General features: G+C 34.2%; 5 protein-coding genes across 7 annotated transcripts; 3 read left to right on the forward strand and 2 right to left on the reverse strand.

Moving 5' to 3' along the window:
• Positions 1-13: 13 nt before the first annotated feature.
• Positions 14-2,319, forward strand: LOC124453401 (2-oxoglutarate and iron-dependent oxygenase JMJD4-like). The gene is made up of 10 exons (XM_047004223.1): positions 14-185; positions 293-412; positions 486-525; positions 602-733; positions 881-907; positions 990-1,202; positions 1,322-1,349; positions 1,424-1,510; positions 1,598-1,654; positions 1,813-2,319. The coding sequence occupies exons 1-10, from the start codon at positions 14-16 to the stop codon at positions 2,194-2,196; spliced, it is 1,260 nt and encodes a 419-aa protein (XP_046860179.1). The 3' UTR covers positions 2,197-2,319.
• LOC124453397 (MPN domain-containing protein-like) lies at positions 2,185-6,808 on the reverse strand. Its single transcript, XM_047004217.1, has 15 exons — positions 6,535-6,808; positions 6,183-6,352; positions 5,832-6,112; positions 5,562-5,708; positions 5,216-5,317; positions 4,801-5,045; positions 4,585-4,676; positions 4,338-4,434; positions 4,056-4,152; positions 3,916-3,988; positions 3,769-3,845; positions 3,191-3,359; positions 2,868-3,028; positions 2,530-2,622; positions 2,185-2,463 (listed from the first exon to the last, which is right to left on the reverse strand). The coding sequence occupies exons 3-15, from the start codon at positions 6,108-6,110 to the stop codon at positions 2,389-2,391; spliced, it is 1,707 nt and encodes a 568-aa protein (XP_046860173.1). The 5' UTR covers positions 6,111-6,112; positions 6,183-6,352; positions 6,535-6,808; the 3' UTR covers positions 2,185-2,388.
• On the forward strand, positions 6,449-8,759 carry LOC124453399 (IST1 homolog). 2 transcript variants are annotated; one of them, XM_047004220.1, is made up of 12 exons: positions 6,449-6,490; positions 6,572-6,646; positions 6,747-6,823; positions 6,968-7,071; positions 7,149-7,236; positions 7,312-7,395; positions 7,462-7,572; positions 7,657-7,862; positions 7,936-7,986; positions 8,072-8,143; positions 8,224-8,248; positions 8,396-8,759. In XM_047004220.1, exons 1-12 carry the CDS (start codon positions 6,487-6,489, stop codon positions 8,552-8,554), a joined length of 1,056 nt encoding a protein of 351 aa, XP_046860176.1. In that variant the 5' UTR covers positions 6,449-6,486; the 3' UTR covers positions 8,555-8,759. The 2 variants fall into 2 exon arrangements, with proteins under 2 accessions (XP_046860176.1, XP_046860175.1); XM_047004219.1 differs by lacking the exon at positions 6,449-6,490 and having other exon boundaries at positions 6,559-6,646.
• A 1-nt stretch (position 8,760) lies between these two features.
• Positions 8,761-12,688, reverse strand: LOC124453398 (ubiquitin-like modifier-activating enzyme 5). Its single transcript, XM_047004218.1, has 13 exons — positions 12,483-12,688; positions 12,134-12,179; positions 11,810-11,899; positions 11,590-11,636; positions 11,446-11,508; positions 11,278-11,364; positions 11,104-11,185; positions 10,914-11,018; positions 10,188-10,315; positions 9,936-10,071; positions 9,732-9,822; positions 9,480-9,586; positions 8,761-9,379 (listed from the first exon to the last, which is right to left on the reverse strand). Exons 1-13 carry the CDS (start codon positions 12,620-12,622, stop codon positions 9,287-9,289), a joined length of 1,215 nt encoding a protein of 404 aa, XP_046860174.1. The 5' UTR covers positions 12,623-12,688; the 3' UTR covers positions 8,761-9,286.
• A 2,209-nt stretch (positions 12,689-14,897) lies between these two features.
• Positions 14,898-18,651, forward strand: LOC124453352 (keratin, type I cytoskeletal 9-like). Of its 2 annotated transcripts, none has more exons than XM_047004160.1 (9): positions 14,898-14,979; positions 15,195-15,305; positions 15,618-15,959; positions 16,105-16,883; positions 16,963-17,374; positions 17,517-17,771; positions 17,845-17,910; positions 17,991-18,035; positions 18,119-18,651. In XM_047004160.1, the coding sequence occupies exons 2-9, from the start codon at positions 15,248-15,250 to the stop codon at positions 18,277-18,279; spliced, it is 2,118 nt and encodes a 705-aa protein (XP_046860116.1). In that variant the 5' UTR covers positions 14,898-14,979; positions 15,195-15,247; the 3' UTR covers positions 18,280-18,651. The 2 variants fall into 2 exon arrangements, with proteins under 2 accessions (XP_046860116.1, XP_046860117.1); XM_047004161.1 differs by having other exon boundaries at positions 17,520-17,771.
• The last annotated feature ends 37 nt before the right edge of the window (positions 18,652-18,688 follow it).

An 18,688-nucleotide genomic window follows, 5' to 3' on the forward strand; every position in this document is an offset into this window, starting at 1 on the left:
AAATTAAAAAACAATGGAAATAACCCGGGTTAGTGACATAAGCTATGATGAATTTGCAGAAAAGCATTTGTCCAAAAACCTACCGTGCTTGTTTGATGCAAAATTCACCAGAAATTGGAGGAGTCGGGTAGAATGGGTTGACAAAAATGGAAAACCATGTCTGCAGTTCTTGAAAGTTGTTTTTGGTAGGTGTAGCAAAAATAAAGTAACAACTTACTTATTTACTTCAACTTGAGCGATTTTTATTCATTTTTCTTTTTTCATGATAAATTTTTTATATGTTTTTTTCTAGGAGAGGCCGTTGTTCCTGTTGCTGATTGCAATCAAGTTGAATTTAACTCCCACCCAAAACTTTCAATGTCTTTTAGTGACTTCATTGATTATTGGGAAGGAAAAAAGGAAAATTTGCCAGGTATTTTTCTTTAGAAGTATGTACAATTAATTTTGCCAGTAATAAATAATTTATTAATCTGTCACTTTTCCAGATACAAGAAATTTGTATTTAAAAGATTGGCACTTTTGTAAGTAAGTTTCTGTGATTCTGTTTTGATAAAGTTTATATGTCTTACAATATACCACTTAATGTGATCTAAAACTTCAGGGACTTTCCAAACTATAATGCCTACGAGAACCCTCCATTATTTCAAGCAGATTGGCTTAATGAATTCTGGGATTACTGGACAGACAACAAGGAAGATTATAGATTTGTTTACATGGGACCAAAAGGAACTTGGTAGAAATTTAAAATTTTATTTATGCTGAAGTCATTACTAAAGCTATATGTTCCTTTGATGAACTTTGATGAAGACCCAAACATTACATAGCATTGAGATAAAACTATTTAAAACTGAAATTTTTCAATATAAACTCTCCTTTTTAGGACTCCATTCCATGCTGATGTTTTCAGGTAGCATGCAAATATTTATAAATAAAGACACTGACCTTCAAAGTTATTCTGAAGCATCTCGTTTGTCAACCTTTCACTTTAGGTCTTATAGTTGGTCTGCAAATATATGTGGCCATAAGAAATGGATCTTGTACTCTCCTGGTTGTGAAGAGCACTTAAAAGACAAAAAAGGAAATCTTGTTTTTGATCTTAGATCATCTGAAATTCACAATCCTCAAAAGTTTCCAGATTATCTCAAGGCAGCACAACCATTGGTGGTTCACCAAAAAGAGGGTGAAATAATTTTCATCCCAAGGTAAAATACAACAGTTTTTAAGTTATAAAAATACCTAGATGTTTATGCTTCTTTTATGCATGCATACTAAGTCACTCCTGCTTTGAAATTCTTCATGTTGCTCATTATTTTTATTTTAGCTGTTGGTATCACCAGGTTATAAACATGGTAAAGCAACATATATACATTTTTAATTTCTTTGATTACCTGCATTTCAAATTTAAATTGCTTTTCATTTCAAGGAAGACACAATATCCATAAACCATAACTGGATAAATGGACATGGAGTGGTGAATTCATGGCAGCATCTAAAAAATGAATTGAAATTGGTAAGTTCCCTTTTTGCAAACATTTAAACAATGTCAAATGATGAAGTCTGTTTCCAACAAAATGCTCCAATGATTTTATTTCTTTAGGTAAAATATAGCATACGCGACTGCCAAGAAATGGATGAATGGAATAAACAGTGTCAGGTAATTAATTACTTCCTAAACACATGTTTAGGTGTAAGGTTTGTTTCAACTTTAAAATAAAGAGTCATTACATAGAGGTTTTTTGCAAATGTAAGAGGAAAGATAACAAAAGGTATCTATATAAATTTTTAGTTGATTAGTCATCATTTACTTTATAGGTGATACTTCTTGCAAACTGTGGAATGGATTTTGAAATCTTTTACAAATTGATCAGTTGGATCTCGTATCACAGAGTTTGTATTTTAAGAACATTGTGTCAACAAAAGTTTAGTTTTGAAGATGACTATGCCCAGCTACTTAGTTTGATAGCGGCTACTGATATAAACTTATCAACAAAAGAAGAAATTAACTCCACTAAGAAAATAATGAAAGGTGAACAATATGCATACCTAACATCCAGCAATTGTCTCTTTGATTTAAGGAGAATAACTGAACTTCTAAAACAGTTTGTGCTTCATGAAGATGTAGAAATGAAACTAAGAACTCAAAGCTCGCACTTTCTCAAATACTTGATAGATATCCTAAAGCAGTTTTTAATATAACTAATATAAAAGAAGATTTAATGTTAACATAGTGCGCTCAATCACTTATAAATTGTGATGCATTTACATCTTAATACGATATGAACACTTTTGGTTTCTCAAATTAAATCTTATTCTATTCTATCTTATTGTTGAGTGATGTTTGATTGACATTGGCTCAATTACTTTATAAGCAACACAAGTGATGTAGTATTATGAAAGTAACATCTGTATGAAGTTTGTTAAACGACCAGATTGATCTTTTGGGAATTTCTTCATGAGCGAGGCCTGAAAATAATGACATACGTATATTATTTGAAACAAGACATATGTACGTCATAAATTGAGACAAACCTTCACTTTGTCCAAAAAAGACACACCAGCCATCCAACATTCAGCGAAGTTTACTGCATCTGGGCTTCCTTTGTAGTAGGAACTGATAAACCTCTTAAGAAAGATAATGTGCAAAGAGTTAGTTACCAATTAATCATGTCTTGAAACTATATTCTTTGTTATACATTCTCTATTGTATATTTTTTCTCACTGTTTAACTTTGTAGTTAAATGAAATATTCAGAGTTGGCTGCAAGTGGTTGACAGCACTGTCCATTCGACAGTGTCTTAATAAAACTTGTCATCTTAAAATTGACAAAAATGAAAAGGAATTATCACAAGCAATACATCGCAACTCACCATCTCTGTGAGTAAGTCTTCAGTAAGTAGCGGACTTGCTTCAATTTCGTAGTCGATTTCCATAGGTAAAGAAAATGTCGGCGGACCCTGACTGTTTGTCGTATGAACCCAGAAAGCTTTGACCAAAGACTCGCGAGACGAAAGATGGGAATCATATGGAGCTGTAGTTGTGAACACATTAATGCAATAACATCATGGACTAGAACATTAGAAAGCTCATATGATATCTGCAATAAACGCTGGGTAACAAGAGTAATGGAAGAATAAAACAAGACAGGTGAAGGATTGGACTTACGTAAAACCAGTAATAATAATGTACGTACACACGATAAATCCTACACAAGGTTCATATGAAATGTTGTCACGCTTCATACAGGCTTGATATCGCTGTTGTGAGGCTATGTCACGAACTGATGGATCAGGTTGATAAGTTGGATGACTATGGTACCAACCAACTAACGTTAAACCACGTGTTTTCATTGCCTCTCTAATCTAAAGGATACAGGAGACGTGTAGACATATATTGAATTAGTCGACAGAATTGATTAGAACCTGAAAACTATTACGAAATGTATCCTTTATGATTATGCATAGTAATGTATTAATGAGAGGATTTCTCTGGGGGTCTGTAACTCTGTATGCATTCAAAAACTGCTCATATCTCAAATACAATGGAACTAACTTACTAACTATACCAACCTGGACGATCTACATTTACAAACATGTAACGATACTCCCGGGCTCAAACCATTTACTTTGGAACTAACTTAGTGAATTAATGTTAGAGGTATTAAAGTTTTATGAGATGATTTATTGTAAAAATTGGTCTTTATTACTCTGCCCTGTTATTCTTTCAAAAAACAACGAAGGAAAAGATGGAAAGACAGAGTGAAATAAATACCTCATCCTGAACAGAATCGGCGTTTTTCTGATTAGCAAAACGACATTTGACGGGAAACGCTTGCATTATTTGTATGTCTTAAATAAATAAACAGCATGTCAATATGTATTATATGTGATATAAGTGTATGCAAAGCTTATCTCTTACAATGTCCCTCGCGATTCCATCGTCCTCCTAAATATCCAACGACCTCTCCCGTGGTCAAATGACAATGTAGATCCTACAGAAAGTACGTAAGAAGATCAATGGAAAACAAAACTACTCAGTGTAAAATGAAACTTAGCTACCATCAACATAAGAGTGTTGGTGTTTATTGATAATTTAAACGGCTGAGTTTTCTTTATCTGACTGAAGTTTACACATTGTACTAACGTCTGTGGATCACTAAATCAGGAGAAAAGAGGAATAAGTAAAAACACTTTACGATAGGAGAACCTCATTTTAGGCATAATAGAAACAATTGTGAGACATAAGACAAGTTGAAATAGCTACCAATTCCCGCCAAAAAAATTATTTGACTGATATCAACAACTTCTAATGACTAACGTTCATAAGCTATGAACAAATACCTATCGGGTCGCACTTCAGAAACGTCGAGAGTAGTTCGAGACCATGGAACGAGTTTCGTTTTTCGGGGAGCGGTAAATGACGTCAGGTCAGAGAGGTCTGCAGAGATTGAAAAACATAATAGTATGAAAACTTATAAAAAAATTACGATTATTACTGTGTTTGCACAGAAAACGCCAGGGATAACTTTTGAGCAGATTAATGCAAACACGAGATCAAAGTTCGAGTGTCAGTGCATTTTTATATTACCTGAGTGTGTTCGAGCAACGCTCTCAAATGAAGTTTTGCTAGATTGTGTTGCATTTGTACTCGACTTTTTCTTCGTCTCATGAGATCGTTCCCTACAATGAACAATAACAAAAACATCAAAAATACTAAAAACAAGATCAAATAAACACTGAACATTAGACTCAACATATTTACATAATGAGATGAACATTAGTAAAATATATACAACTGACAAACTTTTGCTGTCTCTGAGCTTTATGTTTTATTTTCTGCGATAATTCTTTCTTTGATGTCACACTTGTTGGACTAATTGTTTTTGTATGGGTAGATGTTTTATGACTATTGGAGCTTTCGGAGTTAATCAGGGACGGTTTTGAGTAATCGGGGTTAGATGGGAGGATATCATTGGATGTTTCAGTTTTTGTGCCTGCAAATTTGATGGTGGAAGAAATAGCTGATGTCCTGATCACTGATGAAGTGCTCTGAAATGACATAATAAAGTAGTCGTTTCATTTGAAATGAAATGTATTTTTCATGGATTAGCAAGAAATCTGCTTAGAAATAGATTGTGCAAAATTACATGATAAAAGACAACTCAATTTGATCTTTACTGCATAAATTAAATGCATGCAAAATAGGCATGGTGCCTTACTGAGACTGCTTGTGCTGTTGTTTTTTCAGACTGAAACAATGGTCTTCGCTTTCTGAACCAGGTAGTTTTGTACTGATCAAGTTTCTTTCCTTTATATTTCACCTTAAACAGTCATTAACAACTTTGAATGTGTATCAACATTTAACTTGGAGTCAGTAGTCTTGCTAAGTAATATTCCCCTCTTTAAATATCACTTTCGTTGCAACGAGTAAGTTTATAAAATATTTACATAGCAAGAATAAATAAACTGGCTGATATCACTGCTTGTAGAAAATAAGTGAGATATGCAAGCAATCATGCAGCATTTGAAATAAAAAACACCACAAATGATGTCAATATTTTTTACCGATGCCCATCCACATCCAGATTTCTTGGTTGGATTAACAAGTTTCTTACAATGTATTGCCCATGCTGAAGGAGAATTGAAGAGTTTCTCGCTACCTTCCCATTTGATTTTACCATTTGGTAGCAAGTCGGCAACAAACTTTTGACCCTAAAAAAAACAAATTTAGTTCTATGAGAACAGAATAAATAGGATTTTTAGCAAAATCTCTTTACATAATACGAAATATTAGAAAAGTAGTAATGTATGTATTGAAAAGTTGTGCTAGCTCACCAAGTAATCAATTGACATGCATCCTTTCTCAACTGCCAAAACATTATCATCTAACAACATTTTGAGTGTTACTCCACGACCACTAAGACTTGTTTTTCCAGCTTTCTTTAAACCTCTTTTGCCCTTTTTCTTTCCACTGTCTTTTACAACAGTGTCAGATGGGTGGATTTCGAGTGCTCCTTCCCCCTCTTCCCCATCATCATCATCTTCGTCAACGTCTTCTTCCATATTATCTTCATCTGCCTCTGCATCAAATTCCTTCTCTGAAGCCTCGTCCATTCCTCCAAACAAAACTTCACGTCAAGGTTGTTAATTCATTTAATTGTTTCTCTTTTTACACAAATCACGTACCTCATACACACTTTAAGGCTTAAGACTTTACTAAAGAAACTCTTTAAAACCAAATATTTTGAGAAACAATGTATTGAAATGATAGTGTTTACTAACAATTTGAGTATTGTAATACGTAACTGCAAAATCTTCTTTTGCAGCAGATCGCCATATTTCCTGACAGTCTAAAACTGAAAAGCAAGCATATAATGAAGTATTGAAAAAATTGCTGACACGTGCTGACATAGTACGTATTGCAGGCGCTGTTTCCAAAAATAAACAAAAACATCATTAGATTTGTTTTGAAATATTGAATGTCACCAAAATGGGTAAGTTTCGTCTTTCCTCCTGTTAATACAATATTTACTCTTACTTCGCGGTATTTCATCTTTTGAGAATGTTTTTTTCAGGATTTCGTCCTCAAAAGCTCCGAGTGAATCTCAAACTCTCCATAAACCGCCTAAAACTATTGGAAAAGAAAAAGAGTAAGTTTTTTGTCTCTTGATACGTAGTTCTTATCTTCGTACTTTTTATAAATGTTAACTGTCAAAATCATGAAAAAATTTGTTGAACTTTTTTGTCCAGCTGAAATGGCATTAAAGTCGAGAAAGGAAATTGCCGATTATCTATCACAAAACAAAGATGACAGAGCCAGAATCCGAGTAAGTTTGACGGTAGTGTATTTGAATTGAAACCAATATATTATATGTATTCTCTGATGATGGCTTTGGAATAAAGTTGAAACCAAACTAGTTACTAGTAAATACTTATTTGCTTCGTTTAACTTAAACATCTTTCATGTATAGGTGGAACATATCATTCGCGAAGACTATCTTGTGGAAGCAATGGAGTTGTTAGAACTTTACTGTGATCTTCTCCTTGCTAGATTTGGTCTCATTGAAACTATGAAGTAATTACAAGTTTGTTTGGTAGATTAAAATGGTTTTATGGCAAGGCAATTTGAATGTTTTTTTTTGTAATTTTAAGATACTGTGAGGATGGATTGGTTGAACCTGTTTCAACATTGATTTGGGTCGCTCCTCGTCTTCAAAGTGATGTACAAGAACTTAAACTGGTAATAATTTCAACGTAAATTTTATTTCTTCACAGTCTGGTGGGAATTTGAACTGACCATGTTTTACATCACCAGGTTGCTGATCAGTTGTCTCAGAAATATGGTAAACAATTTGCAGAAGAATCAGCAAGAAATACAAATAAAACTGTGAATGAGAAAGTCAGTACATAATTTGATTTGTCAAACTGTACAAATTCCTTTTCAATATACATATTTTATGTTTAGTTGATAACCAAACTAAGTCCTAATGCACCACCAAAATCCCTTGTGGAACGCTATCTTGTTGAGATAGCAAAGAACTACAATGTACCTTATGAACCAGATGAATCTGCTTTGGTAAGGAAATTTCTCATTGTTCTTACTTTTTACACTATCATCACCATTTATAACTTTGGGTACTTTGGTGAAATTTAATTCTAGGGAGAGCTTTCTAGTAGTGAAAAAGAGAGTGAAAATTCAAATAATTTCAACAGTAACAGTGGGTTTGGTGGCCCATCTGGCCCAAGTGGTGGAGGCAGGGTGGTCCTATTGGCTTTGAACGTTATGAAGAACCTGGATCTACTATTTCTCATCAAATGCCTTCTGTGCCCGGTGCAAACACATCCCTTGCCTATCCTCCACAACAGGTAAAAAACTAAGTTATTCCTTAACACCTTGCATTTTACGTACCTCGTTTCAAATTCTTTTTTTTATTGCTAGGTTAACCAATTTCCACAACCTGGAACTTTGCCATATCCACCATCAAATGAGGTAGCAAAATCAATGATTTAATACATATATATTGTGTGTGTCAAACAATATATTTTTACTTAGCGCACATTTTTGTTTAACACAGAAACTTGACCCGGGGATTGGATTTCGTCCAACAAATGACAATACACCTCCTCCTTCCATCAAAAATACGCCTGTAAGTGAACAGGATATTTTGTTTATAACATACTTTATTAATTGGCATATCAATTCAATATTCTTTTGTGCGTTTTTTAGCCAACAAACTATCAACCCCCAAGTGGTATGTTTTTTCATGCACTTTTTTAATCAGAGCATCATCAGGATTTGATAGTCATTCTGTTTTGACAAATAAAGCAATCAAATTGATATCAATATACCACCCATCAAAAGCTTTCACTTTTAACAAACAAATGTAATTATCTTATAGCCCCTGGATCAGGTACAAATGTGTACACTCTGCCCAATGTCCCTGACCTTCCTGATGTTCCCACTGGATCCTTACCTGGTACTTCAAGCACAATTGGTGGCTCAAGTAGTAATGATGATCTTGACTTTGATGACCTTAACAGAAGATTTGAAGAACTAAAAAAAAAGAAATAAGCTTACAAGAGTTTGTAAATAGTTCTGTTAGTATACGACACAATATAATATCTACACTAAAAACAAAATATTGAGAATTAGATTAATTTTTCTCATAATAATTCATAATATACTCACTGTCGTACTTATCAATATTTGAATGTATTAAAATTTGTTAGAAGGTAAGATATTAGAAGATTTTTGAAGTGTCAGTTTTTATTTTGAATTTATATTAACCATTTGCGTCTTATTTTAATTTTGAATCATATTTTCAACGTGGATTTATGAGCACATAAATTTCATAAAGGAATGTTGATTTATAATCTAATCTGGTAATTTATCATCTGAAATTCAACCTTTAAATAAACATTTTATAAAAATGTACAGATACGCGCGCAATCTCAAAAGTGTGGTAAAGCAGATATCCACGATCCATTTCATTTGAATTGTCTTTCATCGTCGTAAATGCAAAATGATGTCAGCCATTCCATGTTACGGTAACGTTTTGATGTATGCGAGCTGTTACAGCATGTTACGTATGTATAAATTAGCCAAAATGGATCGAAGTTGCGCGTAACATGGAATAGTAGCTAACAAAATCTAAGCATGAACCTTCTAGCTTTTGTCAAACACACGAATCGTCTTTCCACAAATATTCCAATGTGAAATGTCTAAAATGTAGATACTTCATACGACATCGCCTGCTTCTTTTCGCACAAAAAAATTTAAATTATTTCCTTCACATTTCCTTCAACTGCTTCATTAACTCTTCCACAGACAAGCCGTCATCGTGACAAGTCTGCCCTTCACTGCTTATCTCGAACTCCGATATCTGAAGAACAAAGGAAGAGCGGAAGTTTTGCATTTGCCTCGTTATTGTAGAGGCAAGCAAGATTTCTTATCGTTAGGAACTACATAAATGTATAAACTACCTTTCGCTCATGTTTGGTAGGGTTGTTGTACAATAACCTTACGCCTTCAGCTAATTTCATTTCGTTCATCTCCTCCTCTTGTTTTGACTCATCGACCAGGACAATACCTGAACATCCCAAACGTGATTTGATGGCAAGCTACTGTCAAACTAACTCTAGTCAAATACAACTTATGTACTGCAGGAAAAACACAAGTTGACAAAAGTGTTTGGTAGTGATAACCATGTATATATATATATATACAGTACTCACCCCACTCATTACTCTCATGAAGAACTTTCTTTTCTTCAACCTCCTCGACGGGAACATGCTTCTGTTTCTTACATTCTTCTTCCATTCTTTCCTGTAGAAAATAATACGTCGTTAGCAACAGATAACGTTCTGTATGACGTAAATATTTATCAGTCAATGGCAAAAAATAGTACTTCGATAGATAAAGTCCATTTAACGAAGAACCTTATAATCTTTCTGTTGTCTCACACAGTTCTTATCATCGCAAACTGGATTTGGTTTCATTGTCATCGTGGGAAAGAAATCTTGAAGGGCATTATATCCCAAGTAATATGAAACTGAACCAAACTTCAATAGATATCTGAAATAACAAAACGCACACATATGAAAAGACTCGCTTTAAAAACCTCATTAAGTCAAATTTCTTTTCTTTTCAAAAAGCAATAAAGAAAGCATTCTGCAATTTTCTGCACTAACTTGAGAACATTTTGAACAAGGAACCCTGCAACAATTCCCATTGTAGTTGGTAACGATGCAGCGCAAACTCCTTCCCGTTTCAATGTCTTTTCATCAATGTTTTCAGCAACGACCAAGGGCGGTGCACACTGTGAAAGTAGTTCATTACGGCAGGTCAAAACAATGAAGTAAAACTTTGATGGGGAATACAAGCTGAGTAAATTCAAGAAGAGTTTCCAAGAGTCCGTTTACATAAGTGATCATACTCAAAATTAACGCTACTAAGCTCACAGGTGAATTTTTAATAAACCTTGTCACCATTATATTATTCCGTCACAGAATGCACAATGTAAACTTGTTTCTTATCTTCTTTCTACATTTTTCTATTTTTTTCTCCAATTGGGACTATTTTCGTCCGGTTTTGAATAGAAAGAAAAACTGAACTATTTTGTTCTCCGACATTTATTGTTTTTGAAACGTTTACGCCTGCAATATGGCTGACGAAAAATACAACAGAAAGTCCTAAACTATCAGTTCTTTGTCCTATAAAGTTTTTGTACCAAAAGAACCTAAAAAGAACCTTTGATTAACTGCACATTTCTACATTATACTTGAATATCAAATATGATGCTAAGATGTTTCTCTTATTTTTTCAGAATCGAACTTAACAATAGCTTTCAATGGTCAATGTCTCTATTCTCTAGACACACTCAGTAAAGTTGAACATGTTAATTATAATCAACATACTGCAAAACAGGCTGTTTCCCCAGGAATAATGACTTGAATATGACCTGATACTGCATTTTCACTGACACCAGACTCCATCCAAGGTTGGGACAATTCATTACAAGCCTGGGATTCAAATGCATGGATATTCTATCTTTTATCCTTAAAATAAGTCATGCTCTTAGAATCATATATATGATGCATAACTTACAGTGTTTACAGCCATTCTTGCTTCAAAGTTATCAACACAACTCAAGACTAAATTTACGGATTTTTCATCTTTACCACCATGGCTAAAGATTCAACAAAATACATACTTTGTTTACAAAGATGATTGGAGATATAATGACTTTAAACATTGGAGTGCAATTATAGTTATTTGTACCTTATTCTTTCCATGAAATGCTGAAAGTTATCCATTAAAGTTATATTATAATTATATGTTTCAAATTCTACATCTGGATTTATGCTCCTAATAAAAACAAGCAAGATGCTAGTCAATCAGAAACATACACATTGGGGTTTTTCCATATCGACTGATTCACATTCCCACCTTAATGTTCTTTCAGCAGCTTCCACTTTGCTTAAGCCAGATTGCTCAGGACGAAAAAATAATCTAAAAGATGAAAAAAAAACATAACATAAACCAGATTACATTTAGAGGGCAAGCTCATAAATAACTCTTATAGAATAATACCTATTCATATTTGCCAGTTCAACTTTATCATAGTCAAAAAGGAGGAGCTAAAACAAAGATGCACTTTACATAGATCTCACACAATCCAAAATGCAACTGAAGGTATACTTAAGAAAACAAAAAAAGTTATAAAACAACAATGTGAATAAAATGGTTTCTATAAGGAACATATGGTGCCTGCCAAAGATATATCAATAATGTTGTAAAACATTGCATTTACCTTTCCAATACCACATCGGGTTAACATTTCTGCAACAACACTACCCACTCCACCAATTCCCACAACTATGACAGTGAAATTACGAATTTCCTAAGATATCAGAGTCAATAATATTAAATATTATTTCATTGACTATGGAGGTAGCTCTTAGCTATAATAAATTATCATCATAATAATGTACAACTGTCAAGTAAGCATTACAATTTGTGAATAACATGGAAAAGTTTTGTAAAGTCTGAGTCACTATAATTTTCAGTATGCTATATGATTAGAAATCTTGATATTTCGTTGAACCCTACCATAATACTCTATCCACAATAATACCTCATAATTTTCGACAATTCCCATTCTTTTGAGGGCCATTAAACGGCTAAAATTAACGAAAAAAGTAGAATAAGGCGAAGGCAGACTCAAAAGTGAAGGTATAATTAAAAACCATCTACTTTGTCGAGCAATTACTTTCTGAATATCAAACAAAACTTTAAAAAACTGTTACAATCCTAATTAGTAGTACACTGTGAAGTAAATTATCTAAATTACATACAGTTCTTTTCATGCTTCTGTTGAGTTTGTTAAGAACCACAAAATTCAATTTTGTTGTATCTATTTACAGTCTGTAGTTTTATGATCATAAGTCAGAGATTTGTTCCGTACGAGCAAAAATTTGCCCAACCTGTAAGGATTTGAATCAACAACTTCTGAACTCATTTTCCCAATTTTATGTCGAACTGACACATGATTTTCATTTTTCTGACAGAGTAATTCCTCTAACTCCTTCACTCTTTCTTTAAGAAGATCGATCTCTTTCGCCATAACAATGAAATTTTGGAGCAGATGTTTTGTACTTTTTTAAATTTGTTTTGTTTTGAATCTGATGATTCATCCCAAACCGCTAGATAAAATGCCGAAGGCTCACACTTCCCACGTGGTGATGTAACAGTAACGGTTGCTACAGTTGCAGCAGTGGGTTGAAGTCGTTGCAGTTACGGACAAGCGAAGCAGCATGGTTGCACGCTGCAGATGGTTGCAGATTATTATAAATGGTGCCGTAAAGCAATAGTTGCAAATGCAATACGATCATTTTGGGATACTTTGAAAAACGCATTATATCATTATATCAAAGGCTACTTTGCATGAAAAAAATTACGACTGCCAAAGAGTATTTTAGTAAAACACAAGACAATAGACACTCAGTAATCCGTATGGAGTAAACATCATTTACTCTTTGGCAGTCGTAATTTTTGTCCTAAACTCCGCAATTTCATTGGAAAAACTTGCAACCTAAAAGATACAATCTATGCAATCCCTACCACAAAAGATTACTTACAGAGGAAATTCAAAATAAGCACCGTTTGATACACTAGCCAAGATCAACATTTGCTGAAAAAGAAAAGGTTTTGAGTTCTATGACAGAATTTGCTTTAATGAAGGTAGAGTAGAGATGAAGGCAGACACTAAAGTAAACGTAAAATTAGACATAAAGTCATACACAAAGGATTATAGCTTGCCGAGCGGAAATCGAATACGTGATAAAATTAATGCCCAACATAAAGTTCTGATTAGAGCCATAGAAATAGACCAAAAACAAATTGTAAAATTTAAATTTATTGTGACGTTTCGTCTTTACTCAAGACATCTTCAGACAAATAATAAATAGGACGTTAAGACAAGATATTATATTTACAAAAAGGTGTTAAATTACTACTAAAGTAAGCGGTGTCGAATGGATACATGATAAGATGTCTTGAGTAAAGACGAAACGTCACAATAAATTTAAATTTTACAATTTGTTTTTTTTGGTCTATTTCTATGGCTATAGTCATTAAGGTAGACATAAAGGTAGAAAAGTTGTTCTTCTTGAAATGTCTTTCATATCGTCTCTATTAAATTTAAATAATATTAGGGGTAGAGGCGTAATTGTTAGTCGTATAATTACCGTTTACAACCAACTAAAACCGACTTCAGGAAAGTAAACACAAAGGCAGACACAAATGTAGACGACACAAAGGTAAACATAAAGGTAAACATAAAGGTAAACACAAAGATAGACACAAAGATAGACACAAAGATAGACACAAGGGTAGACGCAAAGGTAGACACAAAGGTAGAAACAAAGGTAGACATAATGGTGGACATAAAGGTAGAAACAAAGGTAAACGTAAAGGTAGACACAAAAGTAGACAAAAAAATAGACATAAAGGTAGACACAAAGATAGACACAAAGATAGACACAAAAATAGACACAAGGGTAGACGCAAAGGTAGACACAAAGGTAGACACAGAGGTAGACATAATGGTGGACATAAAGGTAGAAACAAAGGTAAACTTAAAGGTAGACCTAAAGAAAGACATAAAATTAGATATAAAGGTAGTTTAAGCTGGCTAAAATGGCTTGTGTACAGCGTAAACAAAAATATAACCTTATAATCATTATCAACGCGAAATGACGACATTGAAAAGATGGTGAACTTGAAATTTTAAATCGTTTTTCACCTAAATATTAAGGAAGATATAATTGAGTTCACCAAATGTTTCAAAATACACGGGAAAATTTTATATGAAAAAAAAAGGGTGACATGAAAGCCAGGTTAGTTGACAGATATTAGAATGAATTAACTTCTGAGCTCTGGAAGAGCATCCTTTTCGGAAGTTTCAGATCGGAAGAATTGTTTCATTGAATATTGTTATTTTAACAATCACTTTTAATTGATCATTGAAAGCCAGAGTCTGTCGGACTCGAACTGTGTAATTTATAAAATCAGTCGATGGTTATTGGTTAATGAAAAGTACTGTGGCAGTTATGAAATGTTTTTGTTCGTGCATAACAAATCCATAATTTCCAAAATGAAAATAATTCAAAGATTATTTGGTGTTCTTTTCATTGATATATCATAATCAAAAAGTCTTTCCGTCTAACAGCTTCGGCCTCAAGAGAAAACTTTATGATGACAAAGACTGTAAAAAGTCTCTAAGCAGTTCATGTCTCATAATCACAGTAAAACAGACCAATTTTAATAGAAGGTTTTACGTTCTTTCCACTCGACTTCATTTGAATCGGGCACCTGTAAAAAAATTTCTAACAGACATAAAATGGCCGAATACCGAAGACAAATAGAGTATTCACACAAATTTGTTAAAATGGATAAGTGCAACGCTTTACAATTACACAGGCAAGTATATTTTAAAACAAAATTAAAGATTTAATTTAAAACTGAATTACATATTTTAAAGATTTAATTTAATAACACTGTAAAGAGTTTGGCCTTTGTAATCAATCTATCAATTCAAAATCTTTGTGAACGTTTAAAAACTACACACCGACTAAATTATCACTCAATTTTCAACATAAAATTTGTATAATGAAAATCTGAATGTTCACTTTTAGAGGTTATTGAAAGCGAATCATGAAAACACTTGAGATATAATTCCTGGAGGGCAATGAACGTCAATGGCTTTGTGGTAATCGCTACTTTCTGGTGTTTAGTAACTAATGAAGGTTTGTTATAAAATCATAAAAAATGATTTGATGTAATTAATCAAATCATTTTACAGTCACTCAGCAATTTTTCAGTCACGCAGTCAAATCAGCAACAATGTAGCAGCACTTTTTAAAAACACCTTTTGTGTTGAAGCTATACTCTTGCCAACTCGATCAAACCAACAAAAATATGCAAATTTTGAGATTTTTCAATCATCGCGCGTCTTTAAAGAGACATGTCATTATTTTAGTGTGTTCTTAATGGTTGTTTAATACACATCATATAGTATAATCACCTTATTACCTGACGAAAATTTCTCTTATAACAAGGTAAAAGGATTCCATATACGAGAGAAAGTGAGCCTCTGTTACTTCGAAGAGGCGTGGCTCCCTCTCATATAAGAAAACAATACATAGATACTTATGGAGGAAATTTAGCTGTGAATGGTGGTGATAACACCATCACAAGTAGTGAAGTGTTTGGAGATTCTGTGCAACAGCAAAATTATGTTAACGAGGAAAACCAGGTTCAAGGTAATATGTTACAAGGAGATACTATGACAACTAACAATGGTTTGATGAATGACCTTGGAGCGAATCAAGCTAACTCTTTGACTAACGAGTTTGCCTCAAGCAACGAAAACACAGATGGTAGCCAATTTATCGGCAATGGTAGGTAGTAAGATCACATGACTGAACCATGTATATTTACATAGCGAGTCTTGTTTGAAGTTAAGAGAACTTTTACCAGTAGTGCAGTTTCTGTTGAGCAAATATTTACTTTAAAACTATTACTTTATCTTACTTTGACTTGCAGGGCCGATTTCAGGAATGAATAAAGCTCTGTATATGGCAGCATTTGCAGGGGGATCAGACAATTCTGTTGGCCAAGGATTTGGCAACAGTTTAAGTGCAAGCTTAGACAACTCTCTAAATGGAGGGGATCTTGGCGGAAGTTTTACAAGCGATAACAAATTAGGTTTGGGTGGTGGAACTGTTGATATAGGCGGAAGTAATCAAGGATTTGGTGCTTTGAATGATGGAAGTCACATTGGTGGAGGACTTGGGAGTTTTGGAGGGAGCGAGACTTTCGAAGGAGGTTTATATGGTGGAGGTAATGGATTAGGAGAGGGAGGATTGGATAGTAACGGTTTGGGTGAAAATAGTTTAGGAGATGGTAAGCTTTATGGAGGTGGTTTTGGAGGGAGCAGTATCGATGGGGGTAGTTTAGGAGTAGGTGGTACTGGTGAAGGCAGTTTCCATGATGCCACTCTTGCTGGGAGTTTCAGTGATAGCAAAATTGATGAAAGTAATGTTGGTGGTAATGCCTTTAATCCAAACGAGCTGGGAGATATTGGTGGGGGTTTAGGCAATAACTTAGGAGGCGTAGGAAGTTTGAATGGAATCGATGGGATGAACGGTGGGTTGGGGGTCAGCTTGTCTAATGATTTGGGATTGGATGCTTTGGGTTCAAAAATAGCGACAGGAAGTAAAGTAGAACAAGTCGGATCACTTGGAGCATCACATCACACGTCTGGGTTAAATGGTTTGCTCGGCAATAATGAAATGCTCAACGATATAGCTTCCAATAATCATGTATGAATTTCTTTCTTTTGCAATTACGTGCATACTTATTGTAACAGGATGAATTTCATTATATTTCTTAATAAACTAGATGCCGTCAGATATGCAGTTGTCTAATGCAATCGATGAAAATCCTGCAATGATTCACACGGGTTTGGCATCCATACTACCAGGAAAAACAGTACATGCTCACGTCAGCGATAAACCAAGCAACAAAAAACCAGGCATAAGCAAACCTTCGGTCAATGCTGCTTTACAGGTTCAAAACGAAGCAAAGAAACAGCATGAAAAACGCCTGGAGGCACTAAAAATAAAGCTGAAGAAACTACGTGAAAGATTGGAAAAGCTCCAACAGGTTGGCACGAAACAGGATAAGATTGAGAGCAGAAAAGAAAAAGATGTCGAAGAGATAAAAACATTGAATGAGCTACGAGTTGCAACAAAAGATGCTATAAAAGAGCTTCACGATGACTATCCTCGCGCTAAGAAAAAACAACTAACATGTACGTGCAAAAATGAACGAGTGAATTTTCAACAATTGCATATGTGGTTGTGGTTTCCCACAGTCAATACGCCACAATCGCATCAAAACAAATACAAAACCTCTTCTATGAACACATCACAATCATATGTTCATTTTGTTAGCAGCAAAGCAAGAACATGAATCATCGAAGAATAAGTTGAAAACAGTGGATATCACAGCCAAAGAAACTGGTGACACGCTGGAGCAGTTATTAAAATTGTTAGACCCAGAGATTCAAAATAAGAAACGTGGAAATGTGAACAAATTAAACCATACAAGACTTGATAAAAAAGCAAAGAGCAAGCTGGCATCATTGACAAAGAAAGCTGAAGACGGAGTAGGCAAACTCACGACACATGAACCTACCGTAAAAACAGGTTTGCTACTTCTCTAGGGCAGAAATCTTTTTCTAACTGTGATAATATTAACGTTCATTCTAATTATTTGTAGTTCCACAATTGAGAGCACCAAAAGTGAAAATCCAAGCATTACATGGAAAGCAAAAATCTTTTAAAGGTATATCTTACTTTGGTCACACTATACAAAGCATTTTTTCATTCACAAAATCACAAACTTACATTTCCCGTTCTACTTAGAGAAATTAAAAAATGAAAGAAACCAAAAGGCCACAAATAGTCTTAGTAAGTACAGTTTTTTTTTTGCCTGAACCGTTGACATTGTAAGCATACCAAAACTGCATGCTTAAATCATTATTCTGCCTTAGAATATATAAGCTTGGGATGTTGGCGAGATGATCCAGACAGGATTGTCCCTAGTTTGGAAAACACATCAAACTTATTGAAAAACGGCTACAGAATTCGACAGGATTCCATTAAAAATGTGCACGGGTCGCACACGAGCAAGGCTTTGTGGCATTTGCCTTAGAAAACGGAGGACAATGTTTCGCAGGATCGCAACTACTACAACGATACAAGATATACGGTCACTCAATGGATTGTGGGAAGGATGGTAGAGGTGGTGACTACGCAATGGAAGTATACGTCTTTCAGTAGAGATAATTTGGGAAGTTTATAATTGGTGTAGATAAACAATTTGGGAAAAGGAAAGCACGTTTTTGTCTCAAATGTAAATAAATACTCTTTATCAAGGAAGAAGCATACAATTTGATCTAAACAGTGTTGAAACATTGTCTAATTTATTAGTAATATATTCATGCTTAATTGTAATGAACGAAGTAGGTCTATGTTTGGACAAGCTTTCGTGAAAAGATTAAAGTTGAATCGCGCTTCATTCTTACTTGGTGTCTTGTCATGAAGTTCATGAAGTCATAGCA

The sequence above is a fragment of the Xenia sp. Carnegie-2017 genome, unplaced genomic scaffold (assembly GCF_021976095.1).
Source record: "Xenia sp. Carnegie-2017 unplaced genomic scaffold, XeniaSp_v1 HiC_scaffold_25, whole genome shotgun sequence".
Classification (NCBI taxonomy): Eukaryota; Metazoa; Cnidaria; class Anthozoa; order Malacalcyonacea; family Xeniidae; genus Xenia; species Xenia sp. Carnegie-2017.

What these genes read in the sequence shown, in the direction of transcription:
- LOC124453399 (XM_047004219.1), top strand. Translation starts at nt 6,559, where the DNA reads ATGTTTTTTTCAGGATTTCGTCCTCAAAAGCTCCGAGTGAATCTCAAA. An exon ending in GGTCTCATTGAAACTATGAA is followed by an intron (nt 7,072 to 7,148) that starts GTAATTACAAGT and finishes TGTAATTTTAAG; the next exon opens with ATACTGTGAGGATGGATTGG. An exon ending in AACCAGATGAATCTGCTTTG is followed by an intron (nt 7,573 to 7,656) that starts GTAAGGAAATTT and finishes ATTTAATTCTAG; the next exon opens with GGAGAGCTTTCTAGTAGTGA.
- LOC124453401 (XM_047004223.1), top strand. Translation starts at nt 14, where the DNA reads ATGGAAATAACCCGGGTTAGTGACATAAGCTATGATGAATTTGCAGAA. An exon ending in GAAATAATTTTCATCCCAAG is followed by an intron (nt 1,203 to 1,321) that starts GTAAAATACAAC and finishes TTTTTATTTTAG; the next exon opens with CTGTTGGTATCACCAGGTTA. An exon ending in ATCACCAGGTTATAAACATG is followed by an intron (nt 1,350 to 1,423) that starts GTAAAGCAACAT and finishes TTTCATTTCAAG; the next exon opens with GAAGACACAATATCCATAAA.
- LOC124453398 (XM_047004218.1), bottom strand. Translation starts at nt 12,622, where the DNA reads ATGGCGAAAGAGATCGATCTTCTTAAAGAAAGAGTGAAGGAGTTAGAG. An exon ending in GTTGATTCAAATCCTTACAG is followed by an intron (nt 12,180 to 12,482) that starts GTTGGGCAAATT and finishes CGTTAATTTTAG; the next exon opens with CCGTTTAATGGCCCTCAAAA. An exon ending in CAAGAATGGCTGTAAACACT is followed by an intron (nt 11,019 to 11,103) that starts GTAAGTTATGCA and finishes TTTGAATCCCAG; the next exon opens with GCTTGTAATGAATTGTCCCA.
- LOC124453352 (XM_047004160.1), top strand. Translation starts at nt 15,248, where the DNA reads ATGAACGTCAATGGCTTTGTGGTAATCGCTACTTTCTGGTGTTTAGTA. An exon ending in AAAGCAAAAATCTTTTAAAG is followed by an intron (nt 17,911 to 17,990) that starts GTATATCTTACT and finishes CGTTCTACTTAG; the next exon opens with AGAAATTAAAAAATGAAAGA. An exon ending in AAAGGCCACAAATAGTCTTA is followed by an intron (nt 18,036 to 18,118) that starts GTAAGTACAGTT and finishes ATTCTGCCTTAG; the next exon opens with AATATATAAGCTTGGGATGT.
- LOC124453397 (XM_047004217.1), bottom strand. Translation starts at nt 6,110, where the DNA reads ATGGACGAGGCTTCAGAGAAGGAATTTGATGCAGAGGCAGATGAAGAT. An exon ending in CAACAGCACAAGCAGTCTCA is followed by an intron (nt 5,046 to 5,215) that starts GTAAGGCACCAT and finishes ATGTCATTTCAG; the next exon opens with AGCACTTCATCAGTGATCAG. An exon ending in ATGGAATCGCGAGGGACATT is followed by an intron (nt 3,846 to 3,915) that starts GTAAGAGATAAG and finishes TATTTATTTAAG; the next exon opens with ACATACAAATAATGCAAGCG.